General features: G+C 54.7%; 10 protein-coding genes across 10 annotated transcripts; 2 read left to right on the forward strand and 8 right to left on the reverse strand.

Moving 5' to 3' along the window:
- Nucleotides 1-589: 589 nt before the first annotated feature.
- A1O7_07406 (alanyl-tRNA synthetase) lies at nt 590-3,592 on the reverse strand (the record flags this gene model as incomplete). Its single annotated transcript, XM_007761406.1, has 3 exons — nt 590-763; nt 822-3,439; nt 3,496-3,592. The coding sequence occupies 3 exons, from the start codon at nt 3,590-3,592 to the stop codon at nt 590-592; spliced, it is 2,889 nt and encodes a 962-aa protein (XP_007759596.1).
- A 690-nt stretch (nt 3,593-4,282) lies between these two features.
- Nucleotides 4,283-5,302, forward strand: A1O7_07407 (uncharacterized protein; the record flags this gene model as incomplete). The annotated part of the gene is made up of 1 exon (XM_007761407.1): nt 4,283-5,302. One exon carries the CDS (start codon nt 4,283-4,285, stop codon nt 5,300-5,302), a length of 1,020 nt encoding a protein of 339 aa, XP_007759597.1.
- Nucleotides 5,303-5,883: 581 nt separating this feature from the next.
- On the reverse strand, nt 5,884-6,624 carry A1O7_07408 (uncharacterized protein; the record flags this gene model as incomplete). Its single annotated transcript, XM_007761408.1, has 3 exons — nt 5,884-6,210; nt 6,271-6,399; nt 6,529-6,624. The coding sequence occupies 3 exons, from the start codon at nt 6,622-6,624 to the stop codon at nt 5,884-5,886; spliced, it is 552 nt and encodes a 183-aa protein (XP_007759598.1).
- A 1,633-nt stretch (nt 6,625-8,257) lies between these two features.
- A1O7_07409 (uncharacterized protein) lies at nt 8,258-11,086 on the reverse strand (the record flags this gene model as incomplete). The annotated part of the gene is made up of 2 exons (XM_007761409.1): nt 8,258-10,987; nt 11,045-11,086. The coding sequence occupies 2 exons, from the start codon at nt 11,084-11,086 to the stop codon at nt 8,258-8,260; spliced, it is 2,772 nt and encodes a 923-aa protein (XP_007759599.1).
- A 532-nt stretch (nt 11,087-11,618) lies between these two features.
- On the reverse strand, nt 11,619-12,917 carry A1O7_07410 (uncharacterized protein; the record flags this gene model as incomplete). The annotated part of the gene is made up of 1 exon (XM_007761410.1): nt 11,619-12,917. The coding sequence occupies one exon, from the start codon at nt 12,915-12,917 to the stop codon at nt 11,619-11,621; it is 1,299 nt and encodes a 432-aa protein (XP_007759600.1).
- A 972-nt stretch (nt 12,918-13,889) lies between these two features.
- A1O7_07411 (uncharacterized protein) lies at nt 13,890-15,930 on the reverse strand (the record flags this gene model as incomplete). Its single annotated transcript, XM_007761411.1, has 4 exons — nt 13,890-14,390; nt 14,443-14,860; nt 14,909-15,059; nt 15,111-15,930. The coding sequence occupies 4 exons, from the start codon at nt 15,928-15,930 to the stop codon at nt 13,890-13,892; spliced, it is 1,890 nt and encodes a 629-aa protein (XP_007759601.1).
- A 1,186-nt stretch (nt 15,931-17,116) lies between these two features.
- On the forward strand, nt 17,117-17,760 carry A1O7_07412 (uncharacterized protein; the record flags this gene model as incomplete). Its single annotated transcript, XM_007761412.1, has 2 exons — nt 17,117-17,493; nt 17,544-17,760. The coding sequence occupies 2 exons, from the start codon at nt 17,117-17,119 to the stop codon at nt 17,758-17,760; spliced, it is 594 nt and encodes a 197-aa protein (XP_007759602.1).
- Nucleotides 17,761-17,887: 127 nt separating this feature from the next.
- A1O7_07413 (uncharacterized protein) lies at nt 17,888-18,958 on the reverse strand (the record flags this gene model as incomplete). The annotated part of the gene is made up of 1 exon (XM_007761413.1): nt 17,888-18,958. The coding sequence occupies one exon, from the start codon at nt 18,956-18,958 to the stop codon at nt 17,888-17,890; it is 1,071 nt and encodes a 356-aa protein (XP_007759603.1).
- Nucleotides 18,959-19,529: 571 nt separating this feature from the next.
- A1O7_07414 (uncharacterized protein) lies at nt 19,530-22,044 on the reverse strand (the record flags this gene model as incomplete). Its single annotated transcript, XM_007761414.1, has 3 exons — nt 19,530-21,227; nt 21,283-21,867; nt 21,937-22,044. 3 exons carry the CDS (start codon nt 22,042-22,044, stop codon nt 19,530-19,532), a joined length of 2,391 nt encoding a protein of 796 aa, XP_007759604.1.
- Nucleotides 22,045-24,646: 2,602 nt separating this feature from the next.
- On the reverse strand, nt 24,647-25,822 carry A1O7_07415 (uncharacterized protein; the record flags this gene model as incomplete). The annotated part of the gene is made up of 1 exon (XM_007761415.1): nt 24,647-25,822. The coding sequence occupies one exon, from the start codon at nt 25,820-25,822 to the stop codon at nt 24,647-24,649; it is 1,176 nt and encodes a 391-aa protein (XP_007759605.1).
- Between the last annotated feature and the right edge of the window lie 218 nt (nt 25,823-26,040).

Consider the following 26,040-nt stretch of genomic DNA (forward strand, 5'->3'; position numbering starts at 1 on the left):
AAGAGGAGTCCTCGAGGCCGAGTTGAGTACAAGACTAACCTGCGCAGAAAGAGCTCTAGCTCGTGGAAGAGCTTGAGATGAAGTCGAGGCCGGAATTGTGAGTCGAATAGTTCTCCTAGCAAGCCGCGATGGCAGACGTTGCACTGCTTGCGAAAGTAAGATTGTTCTCGAGTTGAACATTCCTTGGGTAGAAAAGGCTTCGAGCTGATATCTCTAAAGTCTGATGGCACCAAAGTACGAGTACATTGGACTGTTCATTTACAACTCAGCGTGAGCTTCGCCCACGTCATTTGCTCCTCATCGTCATTTCCCGAACCGCGTAGACGGGCACGGCTGATTGGCCAGCGGACCGAACAACCGCGTCATAACGCTTGCCGCTGCTGCTTGGGTGCTCCTCCTCGATATCTCCAACTCCCATTGGCGTGTGCTTCGTGGAAATAGCATGCGGCGAAGGGCACGCCGACCGACAATCGTGGAGACAATTGCGTACCAGCAACATGCAAAGACCGATAAGCACCTGCCTGCTTCCCCCGGAAGAGACCTTGGTAGTTGTTTTCGCCTGTAAATTCCAACCTCTAGCTCCGTGCGATCATAGCTTGAACTTCTCGAGATACTCCGTGGCAGCCTTCAAAGCCTCATCCACCTTGGATTGATCCGTACCTGTTCCAATGGCGACGGGCGCCTTTCCACCAGCCTTGCCACCCACCAAAGTCGACACCGTGGATGACCACTCTGGGGACTTCAATCCAGCTGTGGTGCCGCTCTGGAGAATCAGTCAGCAAAATCTCCAAATACAGGGACTAGCGGTGCACCAAACTTACCTGGCCGACAAAACAACCATGGTATACCTTGCCTTCCGGGTCTTTCTCGTCCGCGACAACAATGTACACACTCTTGTCCTTCATTTTGGTTTGCACGTGCTTGATAACATCGGGGACAAGCTTGGAGCTGCCACCAGTTGGTAACCTCAACACCGCGGTCTGAGCCTTCTCGTTCTTCTGAAAGTACTCTGTTATCGTGTCGATGGCCTTTTGCGTCTGCTCCTTTTGCAGCTTTTTCGTCTGTTCGAGTATCTCTTTGCTAATCTTCGAAACCCGGTCTCGGAACTGTGACTTCCTTACCGCGGATATTGAGAGGTTGTTGAGTTCAAGCTGAATGTTCTTTGCCTCTTGCTCCTTGGGCAAACCAAACGGCATCTTTTCAAGCTTTTCGAGCTTGCCGGAGAACTCCTCAGCCAACCGCTGCACCTCATGTGCATCCTCACCAGTGACAGCAATGATTCTTCGGATCCCTTTGGCAATTCCACTTTCTTCGAGGATGATAAGGTCTTTGATATCGCCGGTACTCCTCACATGAGTCCCACCACAGAACTCGATGCTGACCTTCTCCCAGCCCTTGTCCTGGACGTTTTTCAGGATATCATCGACATCGACACCCACAGACACGACCCGAACGGGATCGGGGTATGTCTCGCCAAACACAGCTCTCACACCTGCAATTTCCCTCGCAATGACCAAGGGTACATCCTTCGTATATACCTGACAGTTTTGTCTGATATAGTCAGTTGAGATATTTTCGATCTTCGCGAGATCCTCATCCGAGACACCCGATTTGTGGCTAAAGTCGAACCTCAACTTCTCTTGAGCAACCAGTGAGCCTCGCTGTTCGACACCGTCGCCCAGGACTTCCCGTAGAGCGAAGTTCAGGATGTGGGTACCAGTATGGTTGTTCCGTATCGGCCATCGCCGCAACTCATCATACTCGCATATTACCTTATCGCCGACTGAGAAATGGCCATACTTCATGTAGCCAGTGTGTAATACGTAGCCAGCGTATAGTTGGACATTCTCCACATCAAGCTCGGCCTGTCCGTCAATGACAATGCGGCCAGTATCGTATTCTTGACCACCTTGCTCGGCATAAAAACACGTCCGATCGAGGATCAGCCCTATCTGATCACCTTCCGGGATGTTTTTCGTGCCGGGATGAAACTTCTTAGCGTGGTATACTGCCTGGATGGTGCCGGTGATGTTTTGCCTGCCGTATTTGGCACTGTCGTCCGTCTTCGTGACGCCCGGCATCTTCTCCAACTCGCCAAGATCATGTACGTCCAGCTTGAGCAAATCGCTGGCGGCCTTCTTCTGTCCCTTGCTGGCATCTCTGGCGGCCAGTCTCGCGGCCTCAAACTCATTGTCATCGATTGACAGACCCCGCTCCTCGGCCATGAGCCGTGTCAGATCAACGGGGAAGCCAAAAGTGTCATATAGCCGCCATACATCAGCGCCGTGCAGACTCTTCTGTCCTTGCACCTGACTCTTGTGAGCATAGACCTCGAATTGCTTCTCACCACGATCCAGGGTCTTCGCAAACGACTCCTCTTCTTCGTTGAGAATCTCCTTCACTTCTTCTTCCTTAGCGACGATCTCCTTGAACATGCCGCCCATCTGCTCGACGAGCGTAGGCACGATCTTCGAGAAAAAGTCGCCGATCTCCACATTGAAGTATTTCCGGGCATATCGGGCACCGCGTCTCAGCACTCTTCGAACAACGTAACCTCGTCCTTCATTGTTCGGAATTCCACCGTCGCTGATGGCAAACGTCAAGGTCCGCACGTGATCCGCCACGACCCTGTACGCTGTGTCGATCCCATCGGCGTCTTCCTCGCCAAATTTTCCTGAATAAGGTCTCGCGCCGGTGACCTCTTGGATGCGCGCAAAGAGTGGTGTAAAGACGTCCGTGTCGTAATTCGACAACTTGTTCTGCAGGACACTGACTAACCGTTCGAAGCCCATGCCGGTATCGACGTGCTTGTTCGGCAGCGGCCGTAAGCTTCGGTCGGGTTCTCTGTTGTACTGGATGAACACGTTGTTCCAGATCTCCAGCACATTCGGATCATCCTGGTTGACCAGGTGTGCTGCGTTCCGTCCACCGAGGCGGTCGAAGTGAATCTCTGAGCAAGGCCCGCACGGTCCTTGATCGCCCATCTCCCAAAAATTATCCTTCATGTTTCCCGGCAAGATGTGGTCCTCCGCGACGCCAACGCTCTTCCATATCTCCTTGGCCTCGACGTCTGGCTCCAACCCGCCAGCCTCATTGCCCTCGAAGTAGGTGACGTACAACCTATCCGGCTCGAGCCCAAAGACTTTCGTCAACAGCTCCCAAGAAAAGGTGATGGCTTCCTTTTTGAAGTAATCGCCGAACGACCAGTTCCCCAACATCTCGAAGAAGGTATGGTGGTAACTGTCCTTGCCAACATCGTCCAGATCATTGTGCTTCCCACCCGCACGTATGCACTTCTGGGAATTGACGACGCGTTTATACTGGCCCTCTTTGCTAGTAGGGTCGACTGTGCCGAGGAATATGGGCTTGAACTGGTTCATCCCCGCGTTTGTGAAGAGCAGGGTAGGATCGGAGAGGGGGACGACCGGGGAGGATTTGACTAGTTGGCGAGTCAGTATTCCTGGCCGCCAAAGCTCTGGGAAAGGTCGGATTCACCGAACGTGTGTCCCCGCTCCTCAAAGTACTTGAGAAATGTATCTCGAACTTTAGGAGCGGTCCAACGCTGAGGGATATCCGGCGTCGAAGACGCCATGGTCGAGGTCTCGTGCCGACGCACAATAGCCGAGCGCAAAGCGGTCAGAGGGGCAGCAACGAGTATTCCACCTGTGGACGTAGCTGAACACAGTCCCTTCTTTGACCGAGTGGAATTTGACTCTTCTCCGACACGAAGGGAATGCGACAGTCCACAAAATCTTCTGGGCGACTTTGTATTGAGAACGTGAGTCAAGCCCGCGATTTTTGAGAATCGAGGGGTGCGGCTAGTGGGCGCCGTGGCCGATTGGCAGCCCGCAGAGAAGGCTCTCCCGACGTGCAGCCCCGTGCTCCGCATGCATTCACTTGCACTTCACCTTCCCCTTTCAACTGTTTCTGGGATTCGAGCACCTTCCAGGCACCCCAGGCTTGTTTCTCGGTGAGGCAAGATGGACTTTGAGACTTATGATTTCGCAACTCGTCAAGTGACATTTAAAATCATGTCAAGTTGGACTTCCGACACTCAAGCAAGCTGTGTCCGTGACGCCAAAGAAAATAGTAAACGCTAGGTGAAAGAAAGGTCGACCAAAACTGATTTGCAGCCGAACTCAACGAGGCAGCCTTCCCGACACTGCCAGCCTCGCTCACTCGCGCCGGCGCTGATCGTCATCAGCCTTGCATTCCCGCATATACCGCACCGTCGCTGCACCACCACCTAAGATATCGCCACATTGACGGTCCACCCCGTAGAATGGCCCAATACGCACCCTACACAGCATCTCCGGAATGGCACCCCGCCCTCGCAAACCAGCATCGCAGCAACATCCTCTCCCACTCCAAGCGAAAAGCCGAAGAGGACTTTGAGTCCCAGTCACACATCTCCTCGCACTTCAAGAAACTCCGCCTGAACCAGAACCAGAACCAGAACCATGTGAACCAGCCGACGCATGCGACTGCGCACTCGCAGACATACACACCACAGCATTCCTACCCAACTCCAGCGGTGCCTTCATTGCCGTCCTCGACGTATAGTCTACACCATGCGCAGCCGACTTCCCCGACGGTCTCCTTCCGCCCTCACATCGCCAACACCGACGCTCGACCGGCCCTTGCAGTCGCGCCACCACCAGAACCCCCTGCCCTCGATCGAGACATCCATACCCATGACTTCGCTTTCCCCCCAAGTGCACCTCATGCAACACGCTCTCCCGCGATCGAGACCATCAAGCCCCCAACTCTCGCGGACACGGACTTCATGACCATCGACGAAACCCCCCACAGGGTAATAATCCACGACCTGTCCTCCGAAATCGCACAGATCGAAGCAGAAGAAGCGGCTCACAACGCCACTCTCTTCCTCCCGGACATCGATAAGAAGGTCTCAACCCTACCCCACCATTTATTACAGCAAGGGCAGAACCACGACCGGCACGGCTCACTAGGAATGGGGATGGATCTAGGTCAGCCGCCGACCGAGAATCTTAACACCGCGCTGGTCCTATACAGAGACCCGAGCAGCATCTCCGTGCCGGAGGAGGAGGACGTTGTGCGGAAGGCGATCATCGAAGCCAGAAGGCGGGCGAGGGAAAAAGCGGCGGAGGAGCAACGCGAGAGGGAGCGGCACGCGCGCGAAGCGGAAACTAGGGCCCTCCAGGAACACTGGGACGACGGCGGCATGGTCGATCACTCGTTCCAAGACGCGGGAGCGGTCCACGAGGTCCCAATGGATTCTGATTCGGACCCGGACCCGGACGCCATGGACATAGAGTGAGCAGTGTGACCTTCTTGATTCGATGACCTGACCACCCGAGACTTTCGAAACATTACTGTAGCAAGCACGTGAACTGAGACTCAGGTCTATGTAGTAGTTAGGTACAGACAATCAGTCGGTGCACTCTATCTGTTGGCTTCTGAGCACTATTTATTCCGCGTCCGCCATATGACTACCTGGCTTCTGGCTCCCTGTGCAAGCCCGAGGTCAAGAAATCACAGCCCATACAGTACCATAAGGTATCGTACTCGCACGCGACGCAGCCATGAAAACAGTGTATTTTGGTGAGGATCGTGCTGTGCCCCAGTTATTTTGGTCACACCGTGGCAGGGCAAGAACACCAGGAAACCACAAATGATTACTCCGTAGTGCTGACGTCAATAATGGTCTCCTATTTCTAACTTCCTGCATGTAGCCGTTCTTCCTGAAGCGGGACCTCTAACGCCATGCTATGCGGTGCCACGCCACGCCACGCTATGATATCCTACGCTATGCATTGTTTCGCCATGTGGTGTTACGCCGTGCCCTGTTTTTTGTACCAAACTATCCTCGTCGCTAACCACCCAATCCTCAATGACCCCTCACGAAGCCACCCTGGCCGGCGCTGGCGCGACTGGAGCGTTCGTGGCCGTTGTGGCCGTCGCAGCGCCAGGCGGTCCACTCGGCGGGCTATACCGCTGGTCCGGGTCGACCTTGTTCGGTCCACTGTACGGCGGGACGTATTCTGGCTCGTTGTACGCGGGCGGCGGCGGCCCATGCCCATACATCCCGCCCATCTGGTATGCCTGGCCGTGCCCGTGTCCGTGTCCGTACCCGGCCTGCTGTTGTGCTCGATAGAATGAAAACTGGCCGGCATACTGGGGGTGGGAGTGGACGAAGGCGGCCTTTTGACGGCGCGTGACGAGCCACTATTGTAAATTAGCCGGTCTGAAGTCGAGATCTCGGGAATTTGGGAAAGGGTCTCCTACCCTATGGTATGCCAGGGGAGGAAGACCCCGCTTCATCCTCCGCTGAGCATGCAGATATCCGCCGATGAAGTAGAGGGAGAAGATGAGGAAGATGGCGGCGATGATGGCCCATTTGACGGCGTAAGCGGTCTGTAAAACAATACACGCAGATTAGACATGGCTTGAGTGGATGGGGGGCGTGATATGGCAAGGCACAGGTTAAGACACAGGTTGGAGTGCAAAGGGCGCGAGTGCTGGCAAGGTATACGGAGAACTCACACGGGAGTATTCGTAACAGCCAAAACTATCGCACACATAAGGGGTGTTGTCGTCTTCGGTCGACACTTGTCTCTTGAGGATCGTTAGGACGCCCATTGTGCTTGTGAGCTCTGGCTCTTATGATATTGTTGCTTCGCGGTCCGTCGCCTCGGGCGGGCTGGTATATGAGGATTCGAGGAGGAAGAAGTGGGGCTGGTATAAGAGGGGTCGAGGAGGATGAAGTCGGGTGGATGTAAGGAGTCGAGGAGGGTGAAGTCGGCTAGTATGTGAGGTGTCGAGGAGGATCGAGTCGGCTGGTATGCAATGGTTCGAGGAGGAAGAGGCGAGGATAGACGTGCCAGCCGTGCAAGCCGAGGAAGTGACGGACAGAGTGTGTGTCTCTTTGTGGTATTACCACCGAGGACGTCAGTGCAGTGAGTGTCACTTGGTAGAGTAGACCGTGAGAGGGCGGTGTGTAGTGTGTAGTGTGTAGTTTGTAGTATGTCCAGCAAGTCAGAGATGTATAAAGAGCGAGTGAGCGAGTGAGTAACAAGAGTGTCAATGCCGACAAGGCGATCGAGGGAGACAAGAGTATCGTCGAACAGTTGAAAGTTAGAGGGAGTGCAAGAGTATGGTTAAACAACTGAGTTGTAGAGCGAATGATTGGAATCCACTGCTCGACCTCAGGCCTGCTTCACAAAACCTGCAGTTGAGTTTCTGAAGTGTCTACAATGCTGGATGCGGCAAGATACGTAACAAGGGCAAGATGAAGCAGCATGGAGCGTTCCGAAACATGCATCTGTGAATTCCAGCCTGCCACCCTGCCAGAGCCAGGCTGCACCAGCCATCAGGAGGCGCAGCACTCAAATCAATCAACTAGCATACACCGTACGTACTCCGTACTCCCTGTTGATGTTGACAGAGACAGCCCGACGAGCCAGCGACCCAGCACCACCGCGGTGGGTTGACAGGCGAGGGACGCGTGGCAGTCTGCATGTTGCTTTACTCGGGACTCACAGATCTTGATTCTTGTCTCAAGGCCACGTCGGTTGCCGTGCAGATGAAACAAGAGCCTCAGGAGGCACGCGGTCGCAACGAGGGCCCGACGGCCAATCACTCCAATTATGTGACGGAAGAAGCCTCGAATCGTACCGTAGCCGTGCGGCAGTTTCTTGACACGCGATGTGACGCGTCGTCCTCGCCACATGCATGCGTCAAATATTCGTACCATCCTCTTCGTACAGAGGTACGAGTACATACACACCACTTGCTGCAGGTGTGTAAGTGCTACTCAGTATTACACTGGATTACACGGTCCCCTCTTGTACTTTTCTTCATTCCAAAAATCGTCTCTTGAAACGCGCCATGTGGTCCCCCGCCGCTCTACGCGGCCAATACAATAATATGCACGGAAGATAACCTCGAACACCTGGAGCACGGTGTATAGGTTAGTCACGTTCTGACGGGCAAAAGAGAGCGCCGCCGCTTGTCTCGTACTTCGCATTAGTTTGCGCTTAAGTTTCAAGAAACGACTTTCGGGATAGAGAAAGTTCTCCGCATGACTGACTATATCGGAGCCTCGTCTACGAAAGAGACAATTGATACCTGTTTGTACGTGGTACGAAGAGATGATGCTCATTAACTTGCCCCTTGCTATGCTGGAAGATACTAGGTAGCTACAGTACCGTTCGAAGTACCAAGTACAGAGTACAGTTGTCCCTTTTGTCCAGCCCCGTGGCCGAGCATTTCGTTAGTCTGGATCCTCGACCAGATCTTCCACTGTCGGGTGCCTATTCTTCGGCTGCGACGACGACCACGACGACGAAGATGCCGCCGCCTGAGACGTGCCCACTGTTTCGTGGCCATGGTCATGGTCCCCATTGGTCTGTGGCTCCAAAGTCCCAGCGCCTGCATGGCCGTTGCTAGATTCACCGTTCGCAGGCCCTGGAATAGCCGAACCCCAAGCCGGTAATGCAGGCGCAGACGTGGACGGGGTTTGGATGGAATTTGATTGTGCCGCTTCTGCCTGTCGCCCTTCTCCTGCTCGCCGACGCAGCTCCGTTAACGGGGCTTCTCCCCCTTCTACTGGTACTGGCATACGCGGCTCAGTTCCGGCACCAGTCGCCTCGATGACACTTGCGCCTGCACCGCCCGCCGGTCTCTGGTCATTCTGGTTCATCGAGTTAGCCAGCCCCTGCGCGTGATGCTGTTGGTGGATTTGTTGGTGCAGCTGGTCGTGGTTCGGCATTCCCCATTGCGGCCACGTGAATCTCATCTCTTCCCCGTGTAGGCCTCCAGCAGGTGCTGGCAGCTGTTGACTCTGAGTGGCGGTAGCTTCGGGTTGCGCTCCATTGGTCTCAGGTCCTCCAGTTGCGCCGTTGTTCGCAGTGTTGGCTTCAGGTCGAAATTGGACCTGAGGCGGCTGCGGAGGCTGCGGAAACTGTGGCATTGGGTTGAAGGGATGCTGTTGAAACCGCGGTGGAACCATCGGCATCCCTCCAAACGGCACCAGAGGCTGAGGGGGATAAGTGCGTACCTGCCCATCATGATATTGCTGGTGGGTTGCCTGAGGCTGTAAGGGCATTATTGTCCAACCTTCGGGTAGCGTGAGTCCAGCTGGAAGTCTGTCACTCCCTGCGTGGAGGATTGTATGACTGTCCGAGACCAAGGTCGTCGTGCGTTGGAGGGTGCGTGGTGGAGGCGGAGGAGGTGGCGGAAACGGTGCCGCTGCTGGCGCCGGGAGTTGCATTGTAGGATTCCCTTGTCTCGAGCCCTCTACAGCACGCTGATTCCTCAATCTCTGCAGCTCGGCCTGCATCAAGCGCAAGACGTTCACCTCCCGCAAACTCTGGGACAGATCCTGGAGTTCCCGAGTGATTCGCGCCTCTAAAGCGTCAAGTTGTTGTTGAGTCGTCAGGTTTTCTGGCTGCCGTCGGCGTGACCACCGGAAGCCTACGCCAAATTGCCGTGGCGCATTTGGGCCTGGATTCTGGGGTTGCCCTCGGGCGACAGGGGCACCTGCGTCTCCCAGCTGTTGCTGCAGTTCTTCGAACATGTTGTTCCCCCGGGCAGCTCCGACGCCTATCCTCAGCGGACCAAATTGAAAGACTCGTGGCCCTGGTCTGGCTCCCGGTGGATGTTGACCGCCGTTTGCTTGTCCCGCTCCACCTGCTCCGCCAAATGCGTTTGCCGTGGGGGCTCCGTCGGTGCGGACCACGTTCGCTCTGCAAGTCGGGCATATCTGCTGTCTCTCAAGCCAACTTCTCAGGCAAGAAAAGTGTAGGACATGCCCACAGGGCAGCTTCTTCGGCCTCATCCTCTCCGCTACCGGATTCGGTCGTGGTTGCGGTTGACCGGGCTCTGCGACGGCCGGTTGATAAGGGTGCATCTCCTCCCTGCATATGATACACACATCTTCCCGTCCGATATCCTCCGCCGTGGCGTCCGGGTATCGCGCATTCATGTCGCGTGTCGCGGTCCGGTATTTCATAAAGTCCGAAATTCGTTTCAAGAATGACCGCATCGTCAAGAACACATCGCGCAAGATGTGGATGGGCAGTCCGTAGAATACAAGAAGAATAAAGAAGAAAGCAAGATAGATGACAAGTTTGAAGAAATCGGTGGCCAGGTTCAGGTAGAACATGTAGCGCCCTTTGTCCTCCCACCCTTCCACTTCAACCTCGTTTTCGTCGACTGGTTGGTTGAGGGCCTCCTGCGACACCTGCTCCAGGGTATGCTGAGTCGGCGTGGGCGTAGACGTCGTCGCAGCCGCTTCTCCAGCATTTGATAACAGCGGGCCGTCTGTCCGCCCGTTCAGACTCTCTTGGAACTGCGTGACCGCGGCCTGGACGCGCTCGCGCTTGATCTCATCTATGCGATGTCTCTTCTGCTCGCGGAGAATCCCGATTTCGACCAGATCGATCGCATACCTCATGGCAGTACTGATGCTCGTGACCGAGAGGACGGCGAGCTCGAAGCCAAACATGACCATCATATCGGGCCGGGCCATCCTCATGACCTGCCTCACCACGTATTCGAGCATCGTCAGATCGAAAGCGACACTGAGCCCCAAGCTCAATGCCAGACGTGTGTGGAACAGTCTGGGGTTGCGCGGTGGTTGTTGCTCCAACACTTCCACCCTGCCCTCACCTATCCAGCCCCAGACCTTGCCCGTAAGCAGGGAGAAGAACATGGCAAGGAACGTGAGGCCAATTTCCCCGCGGAACACCGTCATGGCCAGACACGTCTCCGTGACGGCAAACCATGCCTTTTCGTAGAGCTGTTCGATCTCAATCCGCCGCAGGTTCCCGTAGAGTAGCTTCTGTAGGCCGAGCATGAATGAGCAGGCAATGACGAAAAGTAGGTTCGTCAGAATCATGAGGTTGGCAGAGGACTGCGACAGGTAGACGGCGGCGGAGTAGAAGTTGGGTCGCTGCGCGAGAGCTTTGAGGACGACGCCGGCGGCCAGGGCTGTAGAGACCTACAGAGGTGTCCATTAGCACAGTGAGGTCGAGATCAAGGGAACGTGAAGGCTTACCCCGGCGTAGGCCGTCCACCTCATTCTCATCCTCGCCGGCATCGTTGCTACTGTACGACAACAAAGTCCTTCTTCCTCAGACACGGATGAAATGGGTCCTGGCGGATGCCATCATCTGATGGCCGATCGGTGCAGCGTGCAGCGCGATGAGGTTAGAAAATCACACGGAAAGAACGCTAGACGATCGGTATTGAGCGACGCATGAACAAAACAGGCGAGAGGATGGCAAATGGTGGAGTGGTCGTTGGTAGAAGACGAAAGGTGTTCATTGCCCGGTTCCTTCTGTCAAGTTCCTCCGCATGCCGAGCGCATGCACCAACTCGGAGGTGAGGCCTCGTCACCCGATCAGGCCTATAAGCCTGGCTACATCTCACGCAAAGCGTCGGTGGCACCAAGTACCACTCAAGTAGAAGCCGCGTACAATTGTTGACCTGCCCATCAAATGTACTAAGGAGCTATATCATGCCATACCATGTCCCAACTCCCAACGCTATGCCCTTCTATAACTCTATATCCAGCCAAAATAGCCTTGTCTAAAAGGCACCTAGGGACCTTCGGTCGCCATGCACGGCATCTAGAACCCATCACCCTCCTTCCAAGGCCGTCCGTCACTCTCGGCTCTAGCTTTTGGATCTGTCCCTCTCTCTAGAGCGTCCAGCCTCCGCCGCTCCAGGTCTGCCTGTAGCCTCTCAATTACCGTCTTCAGCTGTTGATTCTTCCCAACCTCCGGCACCTCGAGCTCTCCAGCCTCCACCCCTTGTAACCACCTTCCATCGTCGCCCTTGAACTCCTCGACCTTCTCTGCCTGTTCTTCCCATTCTCTAAGCTCTATCTCGGCCATTTGCTTCTGATACCTCAGCTCGAACCACTTGTCAAATGTCTTTTCGTTCTCGAAGCAGACGCCGTACCCATCGCAGTAACATGTCCGCTGGTTCGGGCAGGAGACACTTTCATCTGTGAACACGACTTGCCACAAGTATTCGAAAATTCTTCCGGTCATGGTGTCCCTGATGTCGGATCGAAGGAGCCATTCCCGATAGTGTTTGTATTTAGCCAGTGGTACCGCACGGATCCTGGATCGACTGAGTGCGAATTGTGAGCAGCAAGGCTGAGCCAGTACGGTGGGTATGGGTTTGTCTGGAAACAACTCAGCCCAAGCCGAGGCCATCAATGACTGTTCAGGCTTCTCCTTGTCTTCCTCCACTTGACCAGGATGTATCCACTCTGGGCAGCCGGGGTTCCAGTGGCATCTCATGTTCATATAGCCCTGGCGCAGCACTCTCTCGCTGCTCAGCCGTGAAATCATCTCGCCAGCGTCCCAATTCAAGAGCTCATTGTTGTGCCATGCGGTGCGGTGAGAGTGCATAAAAATGCTGACGTCCGGTAGATCATCGTAATAGTCGATAATGTAGGTCAAATAAGTCCTAACCTCGTGGCCTTTATTTTCGGATGGGTGCAAAGCTGCTTTTGGGTCGTCCGCCACGTAAATCTTCCTGGTGAGCTCCGGGCCTAGGTCGACCTCATCTAGCCAGGTGACATTTTCCTTTGTCATCTTGGCCATGACGAGGTTTCGCGTGTATATCGATCCCGGGGGCTTGCTCGATTGCCTATCTGTACCTGTGTCTGCAGGTTTTGCCGAGTTTGGTGAGTCGCTGGGGGCGTGGAGATCGCCCGGGTGGCTGAAAGGTCGGACGTGTTCATCTTGGAGGTGTTGCTCCTGTGATTCGAAGTACTCGCCCAATCCAACGACCTGAGGTACTTTCTCTCGAAGCGTTCTGACAGTAACAGAAGCACTGGCCGATCGATAATAGACCAGTAAGCTAAGTAGGGTCGCGATAATCAGGCAGCCGAGAGTGCGTCTCGCCAGGATCATGGTGAAAACAAACACACAGAAGTAGACGTTGTCGAGGGCTCATCCGGCTGACCTTGCAGTGTTTGGTCCTCTTTCAACGTATGTAGGCGCCAGGCAACTGCGGGTGCTTATAGATGGATAGGAACAAGAACCTGCAAGCAACTGGCACAAAAGCACGAGCAGACGTGAGTCAGTACAGGACAAGTCGGGAGGCAAAGAAGGTGCGAGAGACATGTCACCCACAGTATTCGCTCGTTTGTATAAGACAGGATGTCCATCGACAGTCCTCGCATGTTTACCACTCACCGAGGAACCCTGTACGGGCTGGCGACTCGCCCGAGATGCTCATGCTGACCCCACTTCCAGAGTCTGTATAACTGAAGATCATGTGCCAAAGAGCAGCCTGGTCCACAATTAGATGTTGATGAAACATGCGCCGCAACAGCAGCCAGGCGTGATGACGAATCCTTCACCACGAGGGACGCAGCTGAAGACATGCATGAAAGGAGGAGCTGAAAAGGGGAAGCGGAGACACGGTCGCTCTCGTCAACCGTGTCAATAAAAACAGAGCCAAAGAGCCTGGCACGCCGGGAACATGCACGTCGTGCCTGCCAGTGGCTGCAGGAGCCCGGGTGGCCGGCAGGGATTCAGGCGTCCCCGGGACCTGAGCTGAATGCCCCGCCCAGTTGCGTCCAGGGCTTCGAAAAGCTTACCTACCTCCTAGGTACTGTAACTTTCTCCAGCGTCATACATTCGTAGCAAGGGTCGACTTCATTTTTCTCCGAAAGAAAAGAAAATATTTACTTCGTAGTATTAATAGCGTTGATGTAACTGTCGAGCTCCATACAAATACTGTACGATGTCGCTGAGGTTTGATCCCAACGCTCACAATATAAACAGCGCTGCCGCCCGCCCGCCCAAGTCGTGAGATGGTGTACATGCATGAAGCCCGAGATCAGAACATACACTCTAAATATGTGCATAAATTGTTCATCATATAATCCTCAGGCTTGTGACACTGCCGCTGGCGCTCCCGAGACTTCCTCCTCCATTACGCTCTGAATGTGCGCCGTTGCTAGGTCCAGAGTCGTGGTGGCTTGATTCCGCGGTGCGATGCCCATTGGCTGCTGGGGCTGGAGTCCGAGACCTGTCTGGCGTGGCCACTTGTGGTGGAAGTCGTCCTGCACCTGTCCACCTGTTATTGCCCTTCTCGTCGTCCACCACCACCACCATCCACACTCCGATCTGCCCTGACTGGCCGAGTAAAGGAGTGCAATGGATCCATTTGTTCTTGCCTTGCTCGTCGCCTTTGCTGATCCAGCGGACTTTGGCAGTCACGCCTCTGCCCTCAGCAAATGCTGTCGTCAATTCGTCCCGTACACGCTGCGAACCACCTATCTTGTTAAGAAAGGGTGACTGCAGAATGCCCGGCAATCGTTGCGCCGGGCTGGCGAAGAGAATGCGCAGCGATGGATACGGTCGCACAAGTAGATACTATAGCCTTGTCAGCGACTTGAACACGTCCGCCAGTCCAACCAGCACTTACATGCTGATAGATACCCCCAAGGCGACCGTTGGGACTCCCAATTGGCGGGGTCAAGGTATCCGGGTCCTTCAACAACAGGCGCGGTTGGTGGGACGACACGCTTTCGACATCTTCTTCCTGGACTTCGCGGTGCATCTTTCCACCGTGTCTCCTGATGGTGCTCAGCTCGCCTTGGTTGAGCATCTCGCTCAGTTCGCGCAACTCGTCATTCTTCTCGGGGTTTGGCTTTTCAGGGACCGGCGGATCTTCACCACGAGCGCGAAGGTCTAGCAGCCTTCGCAGAGACTCCATTTCCGAGGCATCTTTGACCAGACCGCTGACATCGACCTGTGCACCGATATGATAGCGAACGACGCCTCTGCTGTCGGAAAGCGGAGCCATCATAAGGAGGTTCACAAAGGGAGACCCATCCCGCCGACTATGCCCGTTAGATCGAAACAACAATGGTGGCTGAGGGAGCACGTACTAGTTGAGGAAGACTTCCTGATGCTGCCTGCCGGCTTTGAGGGAGTCTCGGATCCTCCGTACACTATGTGGATTTGTGTTGGGTCCTTGCAAAAATCTACAATTGCGGCCGAGAACGTAGGACATGCCATACTGCGTCGTCCGGTTGAATTCTGCAACCCGTCAGCCATTGTCTCTTCTCCGGTGCGAAGGATCCAGCATACCTTCTGAGGCGAAGACGATCGGGTTGTCTGGTCTGGAAGGATCCGTCAGACAGAAAACCTCGGCCAACCCATCGGAAGCTTCGCGCAGACCCGGGGACAGCGATCCCGTTATTCTGGCTGTTATGGTCGTGCTGACCACTTGTATGTACTGATGTGTGATGAAAGAGGGCAACTCCTCGGTCGCCAGGACCTCGAAAGCCGCCTTTGCCCTCTCTTCCAATGCGATGTTTACCGTCGGCTTGACCGGCTTTTGCGTAAACTCGTATCCTTCCACAGGGTCAAGCCCCTCGCAGATCGCGTTCGCGTAATTGATCGCTCGGAGTGATTTAAGGGAATCGAGATAGTGTACAAGGATGGGCACGGACTGCGGCCTGTGCGTGCCCAGAAAAGACGTGAACTTGAAGAGGTAGCTCGGGTCGGCGAAGATGACTTGCAGATGACCTTTCGAGAAAAGCGCTAGTGTCTGGTTCTCTAGTGAAAAGACCTCTTGTTCGCCGGCCGGAGGAGAAACTAGATTGAAAGACGCGGGATCATCTTCGAAGATTGGCTCTAGGTTGTCACCGTTCTCCAGGTGTCCGTTGGCTTGCAGTCGAGGCAGCTCATGCCCCCCGTGATGCGTACCATTAAGTAGAGGCATATCCGTCTCCGTATACGACTCGCGAACAAGTGAGGTGGTCGAGTAGTTCGTAGGGTAATCAATAGAAGAGGTCACAGAAGCTGCCGTAACAGACGTCGGTTGGCTGGTAGTGGCGGCATCGTGAGCACGAAAGCGAAGAGAAGTAGGTGAAGGCCTATCGGTCTCCTGGTAAGTCGAAGTCATATTCGACTCGAGTCCACGGGTGGTAGAGCCCGTAGCCCAGGATCGTCTCTTCCAGACGCTACGCACCCGAGACAAAGGTGGACGGTGGCTCGATCGGGAGGAGAAGGAATCCTTGGGATCGCGGTCGGACCTGCGTCAGTGGGATCGCTTGGAAAACAGCAGTGGACGCTAAACGAAAGCAGATCGCGGCAGACCAGGTAGGAAGTAACAGAACGAGGTCGTCCCGTCCTGGGGATTCACCTTGGCCAACGGCGAGGAGACGAGAGAGCCAAAGGAGAAACCATAGACGTCAAGACGTTCGAAACGGAAGTCGAGTGGGGATTGCCAGGCCGATACGGAGTATCTCATGCAGGTACTGCAGTAACGCTCTTCCCGATCTGCAAAGGTCGTTCTGAAAAGGCTCCAAAATAAAAGATGGAGACGAGGGTTTGGTCCAAGCTGCTGGCTCCAGCTGTTCCCTCACACTATCGATCACTAGGTAACGATGGTCATGCCATGTTCGGAAGCTTCTAATGGTCTGCAGAATCTCGGGGATTTGGAAGAGAAGCGAGCTTTTGACAAGTTGGTTCGTGAGGCAAAGTAATTTAGCTCGGTGTCATGGTCCTCTTAGCGTGTTGTGAGCTCTGAGTAATTCTCCATGATGTTCGCAACGCAGCAAGTGCTCTCGTCGGTGACTGCCCGGTTCCCCGGCGGTGGGACAAATAGTGGGATCAAATATGCCCCAGCGCGAGCGGCCAAGCGAATTGGACCCCCAGTTCCCTGCGATCGGCCGTCAGCCCAGGCGTCTACGCTCGACCGAAGCCTTGGAGATCTTAGGGAGTCGTAAAGATCGCAGAACACAGTCCGAGACAGCTCTGGAGTCTAGGCGATTGAACAGTAGTCATCCTTCTCGTCGAACACTCTTGAGCCGCCCTTCACGCCACTAGAGGTTGATCAATATCCTCTCCACGGCCGAAGATAAGCGGAGGTGTTTGGTCGGTACCGCCCCTTGCACATGAGATGGGTGACAGTCCTCCTGTCGTGCCGGGGTATATTGACAAGATCGTAAAATTCACCGACAGCACCTCGTATGAGCTCTTGAAGCCATTGGCGACATATCGCTCGTGCCACGATGGGACACCAGCAGAGGCACGGATCGTACTGACCTGCCGGCGGATCGAGGCGGATTCTTTGTCGACAGATGAATATGTCGTCAAGATCAAGATCCAGTACTGTGAAGTTCTCACATTGTTTGGCGGGCGAAACAGATGAAGCTGACTTGCGCTTGAGAATCCCAGGAGGGGACCAAAGACCAAGCAATACGCCCGACCCTGGCCCCAGCACTACCACGGCTCACGAGCTCGAGGCGTTGAAGAAGTTCCATGAGACCAGCAGTGAATACACACCTGTGTTGGTCAATTTCATGAGCACGGTGCAGCCTGCAGAGGGGCCTCTGCCGGGCGGATACCTGACGTTCCTCGTAATGACGAAAATGCCGGGCGATTCCCTCTGGAACATGTACTACTGGGGCATGTCGGATGAGGAAAGAAAGCAGATCAGAGAGAAGTTCCTCGTGGCGCTGGAGTCAGTCGACCTCCGTCACGTTCATCACGCCCCTTACTGACCATTGACAGCTGGATATACGAGCAAGGCATAGAGCCCGTAGATTGCGGCTTGCGGAACATTCTGTGGGAACGGGCGTCCAAGAAATGCACCATCATCGACTTCGAACTCTGGCGAGACACGGATGCGTCCTTTGGCGATGAGACAAAGGAACTCCAGAGGTGGGGACTGGTACGACAACCTGCTGCTAAAAACCACTGGGAGGCATGGAATCAAATGTTCCGCTAGGCCGACCTAGCGAGGAAAACAGTCTGGCTGTGTTCTTCCGTGGTATATCGATTTCATCAAAACCTTCAGCGGCCTCTGCGCCTGCCGCATACCGACAGGGACAGCTTCTATGCGAAACGAGAGGGGGCTAAGCCCCTTCTCTCTCCCGCCACGCCTCATCTAAGTCCTCCTGCGTGACTTGGTACCCCCAGTGCAAGCAAGTCTGATGTATGACCGGACTGACCTTCCGCTCGTCTTCCGCGTTGTCGCCGTCGTCGCCATCTTCGCCATCTTCGTCGTCAAAGACACTCCTGACCCCCATCTCCACGTACTTCTTCAACAACACCCTCTTCCACCTCCCCTTCGGCCCCACGCATCTCAGCCACCGTCCTACCTGCCTTTCGTCCTCTCCGTCATCCAACCTCCGCCCGAGCCAGAAGCGAATATACCACTCAAACCATCCGCGGGCGTCGTGCTGGAAATTGATCCACCCGGCGTCCTCCCACTGAGAAAGCGTCTGGCCGCCCTGAACGCCGTGTCTGTTAAGTTCCGCATTGTACGTGCGCGACGTTATGTACTTCTCAGGCGGTTGAAGTTGTGCTAGCCAGTCGGCGGGCAGAGTCGCGAGGTAGTCGTCTTCCAATGTCACCGGCAAAGAGCGGCTACGCCAGGGCGAGAAATACGTGCCTCCAAAAGCACCTTGCAGTAGAATCGAGAGGGGCGATATGTTTGGTGTGAAATTCGGGTGGGAGACAAAGTGGTATGTGTTGGTGTGCGAATCAAGCTCAGGGACACCGGCAGAAGCGGTCCAGGAAGTGTAGTATCGGATCAATGACGCTGGCTCTGTGGGAAGCGGTGGTGATATGGCCTTTGGGTTGGAATACTGAGACTGTACCGGTGAGGGACGTCGCAGCTTTGGGTCGTTCTGCTTCTTTGTCCTGGTCTGGGTCCGAGGATACGTGTCGCTGGTACGCTTTTCTTCCTTGTAAGATGGACGCGTTCCATTGGCAGCAATTCTGGCAGACGTCCGTGAAGAGACACGCTGCACAACGGTTGAATCATCGAGTCGTCGCCTCTTCTGCCTTGGCTTGACCTCCGTGGAATCTGCCGGCGGATGACCCCGTGTAGTGGCATTGTTTAGATTCAGCTCGGCGAGCAGCTTCTGCTTGTGCTGCAAGTTCCTGAGACGTTGGGCTTCGAGATCCACCACTGAATCCATCGTCCGAATTAGAGCAAGTCGCTTCCCTAGGAGACGTACATACCTAGTGAAAGAGGCATCAATGGGCGCGTAGTATCTGGCCGGGTCGCGTCCATCTGATGACGTCAGTGACTTCGATGCATTTGGTGCGTGATTATCAGCAGGTGGCCAGCGAGCCAGCTCGCCGTGCAAGCCGTCAATGAGCACTCGTCAGATCACTGGCTGGCTTAACTATCAAGAAGGACGTGTGTGACCAAGATATTGTTGCTATGTATAGCCAATCCAGATATCCAGAACCAAGTTTCGAGAGGTCCCAACGCCAACCAAACTACAAACATCAACCAAGGGTATCCGAAGCACACAACGCTGATCACCAACACTAATCACTATATTCCTCCGTTGTAGCTAGCCTTTGCCATCGTTGAATGAGATTCGTATCATCGTTTCATTGCTATGAGTGACCCCTCAACCATGCTTCTCCCTGCTCTTCAAGGGACGTGTCAGGGACTTTGGGCTATAATGTGATGGCCCATGACTTCCATAAAGGATTGGCCTTCTGATATGTATGCTGGCATACTGCCATGGCTCCAACTCAAGCAGCTATGGGACAAGGAGGTGGTGCTGTCATCGGCCTTGGCTCCAATATCATGTCCCAAGTCTGGGTGTTGAAATGGACATATGGCGATTCGAAGTCCGGGTCATATCGATCCATGTCAACAATCTTGACTTCGGACCGAGTGGTTTCGACAATCAGCGATCGGGGCCTTTGCTTGGCTACCGGAGATGCTCCGTGCGTACGAAGGCTGCTTGGTGCTGGGTTCATGCCGGTGGTTTTCAGAATCTCAACCAGGGACAAAACAGCGTTTGCCCCCGGCATGACGGGGCTGATATCGCCTTCTTCCTTGGTGCTTGACCATGTCTCGCTGACGGAGCTGTTGGAGGACTCTCGAGACATCGAGGGTGGAGTAGTCGGTGAATCGTCAGATGACGGAGGAGGGGGGTGGTTGTCATTGTCGTTCGCGTCCATTTCGTGGACAACATCGCCCTGAAGCTCTTGTGGCTCTGTAGGATCTTCCTTGATTGCATTCTCCATTGCTTCCGTGTCTGCAGTCAGCTCTGCAGGCGTGTTTTTCGCACTGTCACGAGACATCTCGTTCAAACCGTTCCCATATCCTTCGACAAAGATCTCGCAGAACGATGGCCGCTTCGTCGGTGCCACCTCATCTGCCGCCGTCCTACTTCGTCTGGACACCAGTCTCCGGAGAGAAGTTGACCGCGAGCCTGGAGGCGTCTTACTGGGCAAGGATGCTAGGAAGGAGGCTGATAAGTTCGCCGGCAGCGTCCGCCTGCGGGCCTTGGCTGACCTGCCTCGTGTCAAGGTCTCACCAAGCGAAGGAGAGGAGAGGTTGGTGTGAGAGTAGCCGTTGTCAGGAACCAGCTGCGAGTCACTTTTGTCCAGAGTACGGACTTCTGGCAGCTGCTGTTCCTGCCACGGCTTCTGGGCCGGCGGTCGACAGCAGAGAGAGTACGTGAGATTCGAGATGTTACGAACCTCTTTCGGTGGTTGCGCGATCGAGTGGAAAGTCTGCAGAACTGCATAGATTAAGATCCACCTGACCTTGCGCCCTTCAGTTGCAGGGAGACCGCCCAAATCATCGTCGACTGTCGACTCCTCGAAGTGCGAATACCTTCTCACCAAGGGGCAATCCATTAGCAGAATATCCCGGTTAGAAGCGGCAACCAGGGCGCTTTTGTCATGTGCTCGTTGTGTCTTCTTGAGTGCCTTACGCCTCTGTTTGGGGTTCCAAGACAACCTTCGCTGTAGTTTAGGCCGCGTAGAGCTAGGCTCCAAGGGCTCCGGTAACCTGGGTAGGGGCTGGGCAAGAGGCGTATAGGAGTGTTCCTTGTCAAAGGCCTGGATATTCTGCAGCGTGCAGACACCACCCGTCTTGCTCATGTCGCTTTCCACCATATCTGCTGACGACTCGGGATCGACCAAGTGCTGATACAGGTTCAGAAAATCGGAAAATAACGTTGAGTAGATTTCCTGTTGTACAACCTCCTCCTCGAAGTTGTCAGGAGGCCAGGAACCGTACTGTTCCGAGTAGACTGATTTGAGAAAGGCACGGAATTTGTCAAGATGCTCTCGCGCTGGCTGGGGGAGGCCGAGGAAGCTGCACGAGACCTCCTTCTCGAAGAAGGAAACAACCGACTTATTCACGTTTTCGAGTCGAGCGTCCATCTCAAGTCTCGCTCGATTGACGAGTGTTTTGGCCTTTGCACTCAGGACCTAACGCCGTTAGTCTTTGTGCTGCTCCCGGTAGTCGCAAGACCGGAGCACTCACAGCGTATTCGATACTTGATCGAAGGCCACGATGACTCATTCCCACACAGTGTGCGAAGGCATCAACCCACAGATCCTCCACTTGGAGTTTCTCTGCAAGATAAAGCGCCGCAAGAGCATGATCAACACACTCCCTGAAGTCCAAGTACCTCTGATGCTCTGCATAGGATAACACCTCGAGGGTATTTTGGGAGCTGGCGTCGGGTCGATACTCATCTAATCTGGCCTTCAAGGCCGCCAGCGCGGTCCCTAGTGTCCGACCAGCCAGTGGTCGATTATAAAGCCAAGCAAAGAAGTTACGTGTGGTGATGTGGTGATGGAAGACGTCTTCGAGAGAAGCCCCATGTGGCGCAGGGATGTATAGTTCGTGGATCGTTTCGTGAGGGTCGCATCCTGCACAATTCGGCAAAGCACACTGCACTGTGGTGTGAATCGAGTTCCGCACTATGCAGCGGTCGACAAGTGACTCAAAGCCTCTGACTCTGAGGAAGTCGGTGTGAACGCGGAAGGCGGGCCCTCGACTCGACTGGCCCGGTTCTCGCAGGTAGACGAGGCAATCGCCCGTCGGCCAGCAAAGCTCAGGCTCCTAGATAGTGCATGACATGAGTTTGGACACAGCCCAAAGATATAGGTCCGCTTCAGAGAAAGCACATACATGAAAGATATTGATCCAGTCGGTGGTGACTCTTCCACGGCCATCCCATCGCCTCAGCCCAGCTGAACGAATGTCGTCCCGCGTCACGCGGCCCTGCAGGCGTCTCATCGTAGCTTGGCGATAAAGTTCGAACGGTTTGGAATTAGAGCTATAGCGTCGTTGTGCAATGGTTTATATGTCTCATCCCGGACTATGGCGAAGGGACGTGGCGCGTAGAATGTACAGCTGTGGAGTGGAGAAGTGACGCTCGGGGAGTAGACTCGTGCCTTATGCTTAGAACAACACGTAAAAAGGCCAGCGCAGCAGTGTAGGCTTGCAGCAGACCCAAAGTCAAGGATGCAGTACAACGAGGAAATGCAATTGCGAAAGAGGCTTGACACGGCGAAGATCCGTAAAACTGACAGTTGAGGAAACGAGCGGCGGCGGGAAGCGGGAAGAGCAATAGGACAGCGGCACCGTTGGTCGAGATAAAGCCTCGTTACCGACGATCTAACGGCTGTTCACAGATACCATGGGAGGAAGAGAAGAGAAAAGCATGAACAATGTCAAATAATCATCATGCCAGTTTGGACACATGCGCCCGGCTGGCCGTGATGCTAGGGTGAGGGAAAGCAGAGATGCGCATGGATGCTCCAGGTAAAGGAGCTGCGATTAAGCTCCCTTGGAGATGACGATGATGGTGGTGGACTTTCCGAGCCAATTGAGCGCAGGTGCCTGTCGGAGCTCGGGCCTGAGCTAGACTTGAGGCGGCTTAGCTGTGGCTTTACTGACGTGAAGGCCCCTCCACTTTGGATCGGTGTCATGCGATCGTCCCGAGCCCAAGTCCGTCAATTGCAGATCTGACCGTGGTTTTAGTTAAGAGCGACCAACGTTGGCTGACCAGCTGCAACCAGATTGGTGGTAGCGGGCAGCCTCTCGCCAAAAAGTCCGACCAAACAAGAAGCTGAAAAAGGCCAACCTCACAGTCGCTTTTCATCCCTCTCGTGTTCAGCTGGCGGACGCGCCATCAAATCTTGCTACCAAGCTACCCAGTGCCAACCGCAACGAGGACCGAGCGGGGGGTGGCTTTCTCGGCAGTCTCGTCTGGCATTTCGCTGTCCCTGCAGCCAAGCGCCATCGGCAGCCAGCCTTTCGATCTTTTCGGCTTGTCTCAGGTATTCGGCGTGAAGCGAGTGCCTAAAGAGGCGTTGAGCAGCAGCACATGAGCGCGCTAAGCGGAACCAAAACAGCCTTACTGCGTATACGGTGCGCAGTGCGCCTCCAGAGGAGCGCTGACTTTGGTCCAGTGTTCCCTTTGGGTCAAGTTGATCAACCCTTCACTTCCTGTTTGAGCTTTTACACACTGCCCTCTCCCCGGGCTTCAACGGTTCAAGCACCACCTGCAAGATAAACATTGCTACACGTTAGCTCCATACCGTGTCCCATCCGAGTTAAACGTCCTCTTCTTCACCTCCTCCTCGCTTGCCGCCTCGTGCGGGCTGAAACTCTTCCGAGACCCAAGCGACAGCACGCGTATCTCTCGCCTATGACGCCGATCGGACTAGAAGTTCAGAATCGGGCTCACCGGCAATTGCATGAGGGTATCAGTCCATTTATAGCAGCTCAAAAACACGCAGTAGATTCTCCGTTCAGCAGAGACGGCAGTGGGCCATGAATGCATTGTGATCCCCTGATACCGGGCCCTAACACAGTAGGCAGCCTGTCAACTGGAAGTGCCCAGTGGTCGTTTCCGCTCTGCCACCAGTTCGTGCTCTCTCCAATGCTACCAAGAGCGACCCCTGTTCTACCAGGATGCTGTTGTGCGGCTTGCATGAAGCTAGTGGACTCCACGATAGCCCTGTGCCTCCTACTGTGTACGAGGGCGCCGGGGAATTCGGTCTTGTCAACGGGGCTGACTGACTTAGGCTACACGGAGCACCGGAAGCTTTTGCAACGGCGCACGTTATGGGGTATAGGAAAATAGGTACTCGTACTGTGTGCTCGAGCACGCGTTGCGCACCAGTGACGATGGTGAGCTGCCCGTCAAACTGCTCTGAAGGATTCTTGCCACGTCGGAACCCACATGTCATCTGTTCTCGCTGTCGATAACCAATACGTAAGCTTGCGCAGGTGGTTGGCTTCAGACTCCGAGGACGCGTATCACCTATGCGAAGGCTGGCTGAAAGGTACTGTAGGTCATGATATTCATTGGCTGATGAATGGGCTCTCAATTTCCTGGCGTCCCTGGAGCTGTCGTAGCGCAAGATACGCATCAGATTCTGCGTCGTAGTCTGATTGTAACTGAAATATCCCGGCGAGTGAGGTCTTGCGCTGAGATCTCCTCCAGGCCTTGCGCAACGGGGAGCGTGAGCCGCGTCCTGCCAGAGCGTTTCTGTCAAGCTTTCCCGCATGTGCCGCTTTGAAAACTGTCAAGATACGGTGAAGAGGCGACGATCAGCTCCCGAAATATATTGCTGAAGCGATTGCTGTCTTGCGCTTTCCCTCTTGTGGAGCTGTTGTCTGTCGCAACCACTTTGTCCTGGAAACTACTGTATGCCCTTGGAGGCTTGCATTAGCCTTTACTTCTTGATAACGAGGCGTTGTGCCTTCTTTCGGGATTCATGTGGCGCCTCCGCAAAGCCCGAAAGAACAATCTACCCCACCGGTCTGTTCTCTGTCTCGCAGCGGTCTTTAGGGGAAAGAGCCTGCCGACCCCAGAGCAACCACTCGTCTAAAGCTCTACGAGCACTCGAACCTCGGCGTCCATCCAGTCTACGAACCCCGCAGAAAGGAGAGCAACCATCCATTCGCCGTCGTCTGCTACAGTCACTAGACCGTCTTGCAACCACACCTTGACGCCTGGACGATTCTCAACTCCAGACGTTGATCCATTCCTTGACGGTAAAGGGTATCTCTTGTCCACCTCGGACAGCAATGCTGCGAGGTTGGGGACTGCCTCGGGCGTCAAGCTAAATCGGGGTGTGATACGTCTCAGCGTGCCGGCAGCGTTTGACACCACATTGACATAAAGGACGACCGATTGCTTGAATGTTGTTGTTGGTGGCGAGACAGGTGGGGCCGCAGTCACGACCTCTTGTTGCGCTGGCACGGCATGTGGAGGTTCCGTCTCTTGCTGTTGTGCTGGCATCAGAGGTTGATCCTCGGTCTCTTGCTCTGCGTAACTTGATTCAAGAACAGTATGCTGGTTAGAGGTGATAGACTCCTCTATCACCGAAGGTGACTGCTCTTCGCTAGCCACCTTTGCAGAGCCTTGCTTCCTCGACGCTGCAGCATAGATGCGTTGGCGCTCGTTGGTCACCATCTTTCTCATCAGAGGCATCATTAGTTTGATGATAAATTGGCTGTCCTGAGGCCAAAACAATGTTCTTGGAGGTGCGTTTGGGATGTTACTGCCTGCTCCTGGTGTAAAGTACTTCTCACCATAACCGTGGACTGAGAGAAACTCGTCAACACAATTCCACAGGTTTAACTTAGCCAAGTCAGCACCGCCTGAATTCTTCTTGTGCCCAACTACATCTCTTCTCTCAGGGTGCGCCTCGTCCAACATGAAGGCCTTGGCAGCGGTCTGCAGTCGTAGAAAGTTCTCTGGAGCAAGCTCCAAGGACGAGAAGACTTTCCCGAGGGGAGGCCTGGTATGTTTCTTGCTCTTCGACGAAGGCTCGCGAAATAGAACCGCAGCCGAATTTTGAAGTTGAGGAGTGTTGGTTTGGGCAGCGGCATCAAAACCATCTCCGTGCAACGCATGACCTTGCTCAATGAAGCCCTCGTCTCGTTTGCGCTTCCCGAGAGCGGAGGATTCTCTGCTCTGTTCGTCCTCCAACGCGGTCGCGACTTGTATCAACCCTGCAATGAGTTGGGTGTCGTCCGCAAAGGTAGGGTCTGACATGGTCGCATAGGTGAGCAGCTCTAGGCTGCGAGGCCCGGAGGGCGCAAACGGCCCTCTGTGAGCTGGCTAGAGGAGATATCGAAGGTGGATTCGATGAGATGTGCGTTGCTGGTAGCGTCGCGAATGTTTGTACCGTTTGACAACGTGTTAAAGCCAGCAAAGTCCCCAAAGTGACCAAATTCGCCTAGCAGGGAGTGACTGTGTCCCGCGCCCATTTC

The sequence above is a fragment of the Cladophialophora yegresii genome (assembly GCF_000585515.1).
Source record: "Cladophialophora yegresii CBS 114405 chromosome Unknown aczIN-supercont1.5, whole genome shotgun sequence".
NCBI lineage: Eukaryota > Fungi > Ascomycota > Eurotiomycetes > Chaetothyriales > Herpotrichiellaceae > Cladophialophora > Cladophialophora yegresii.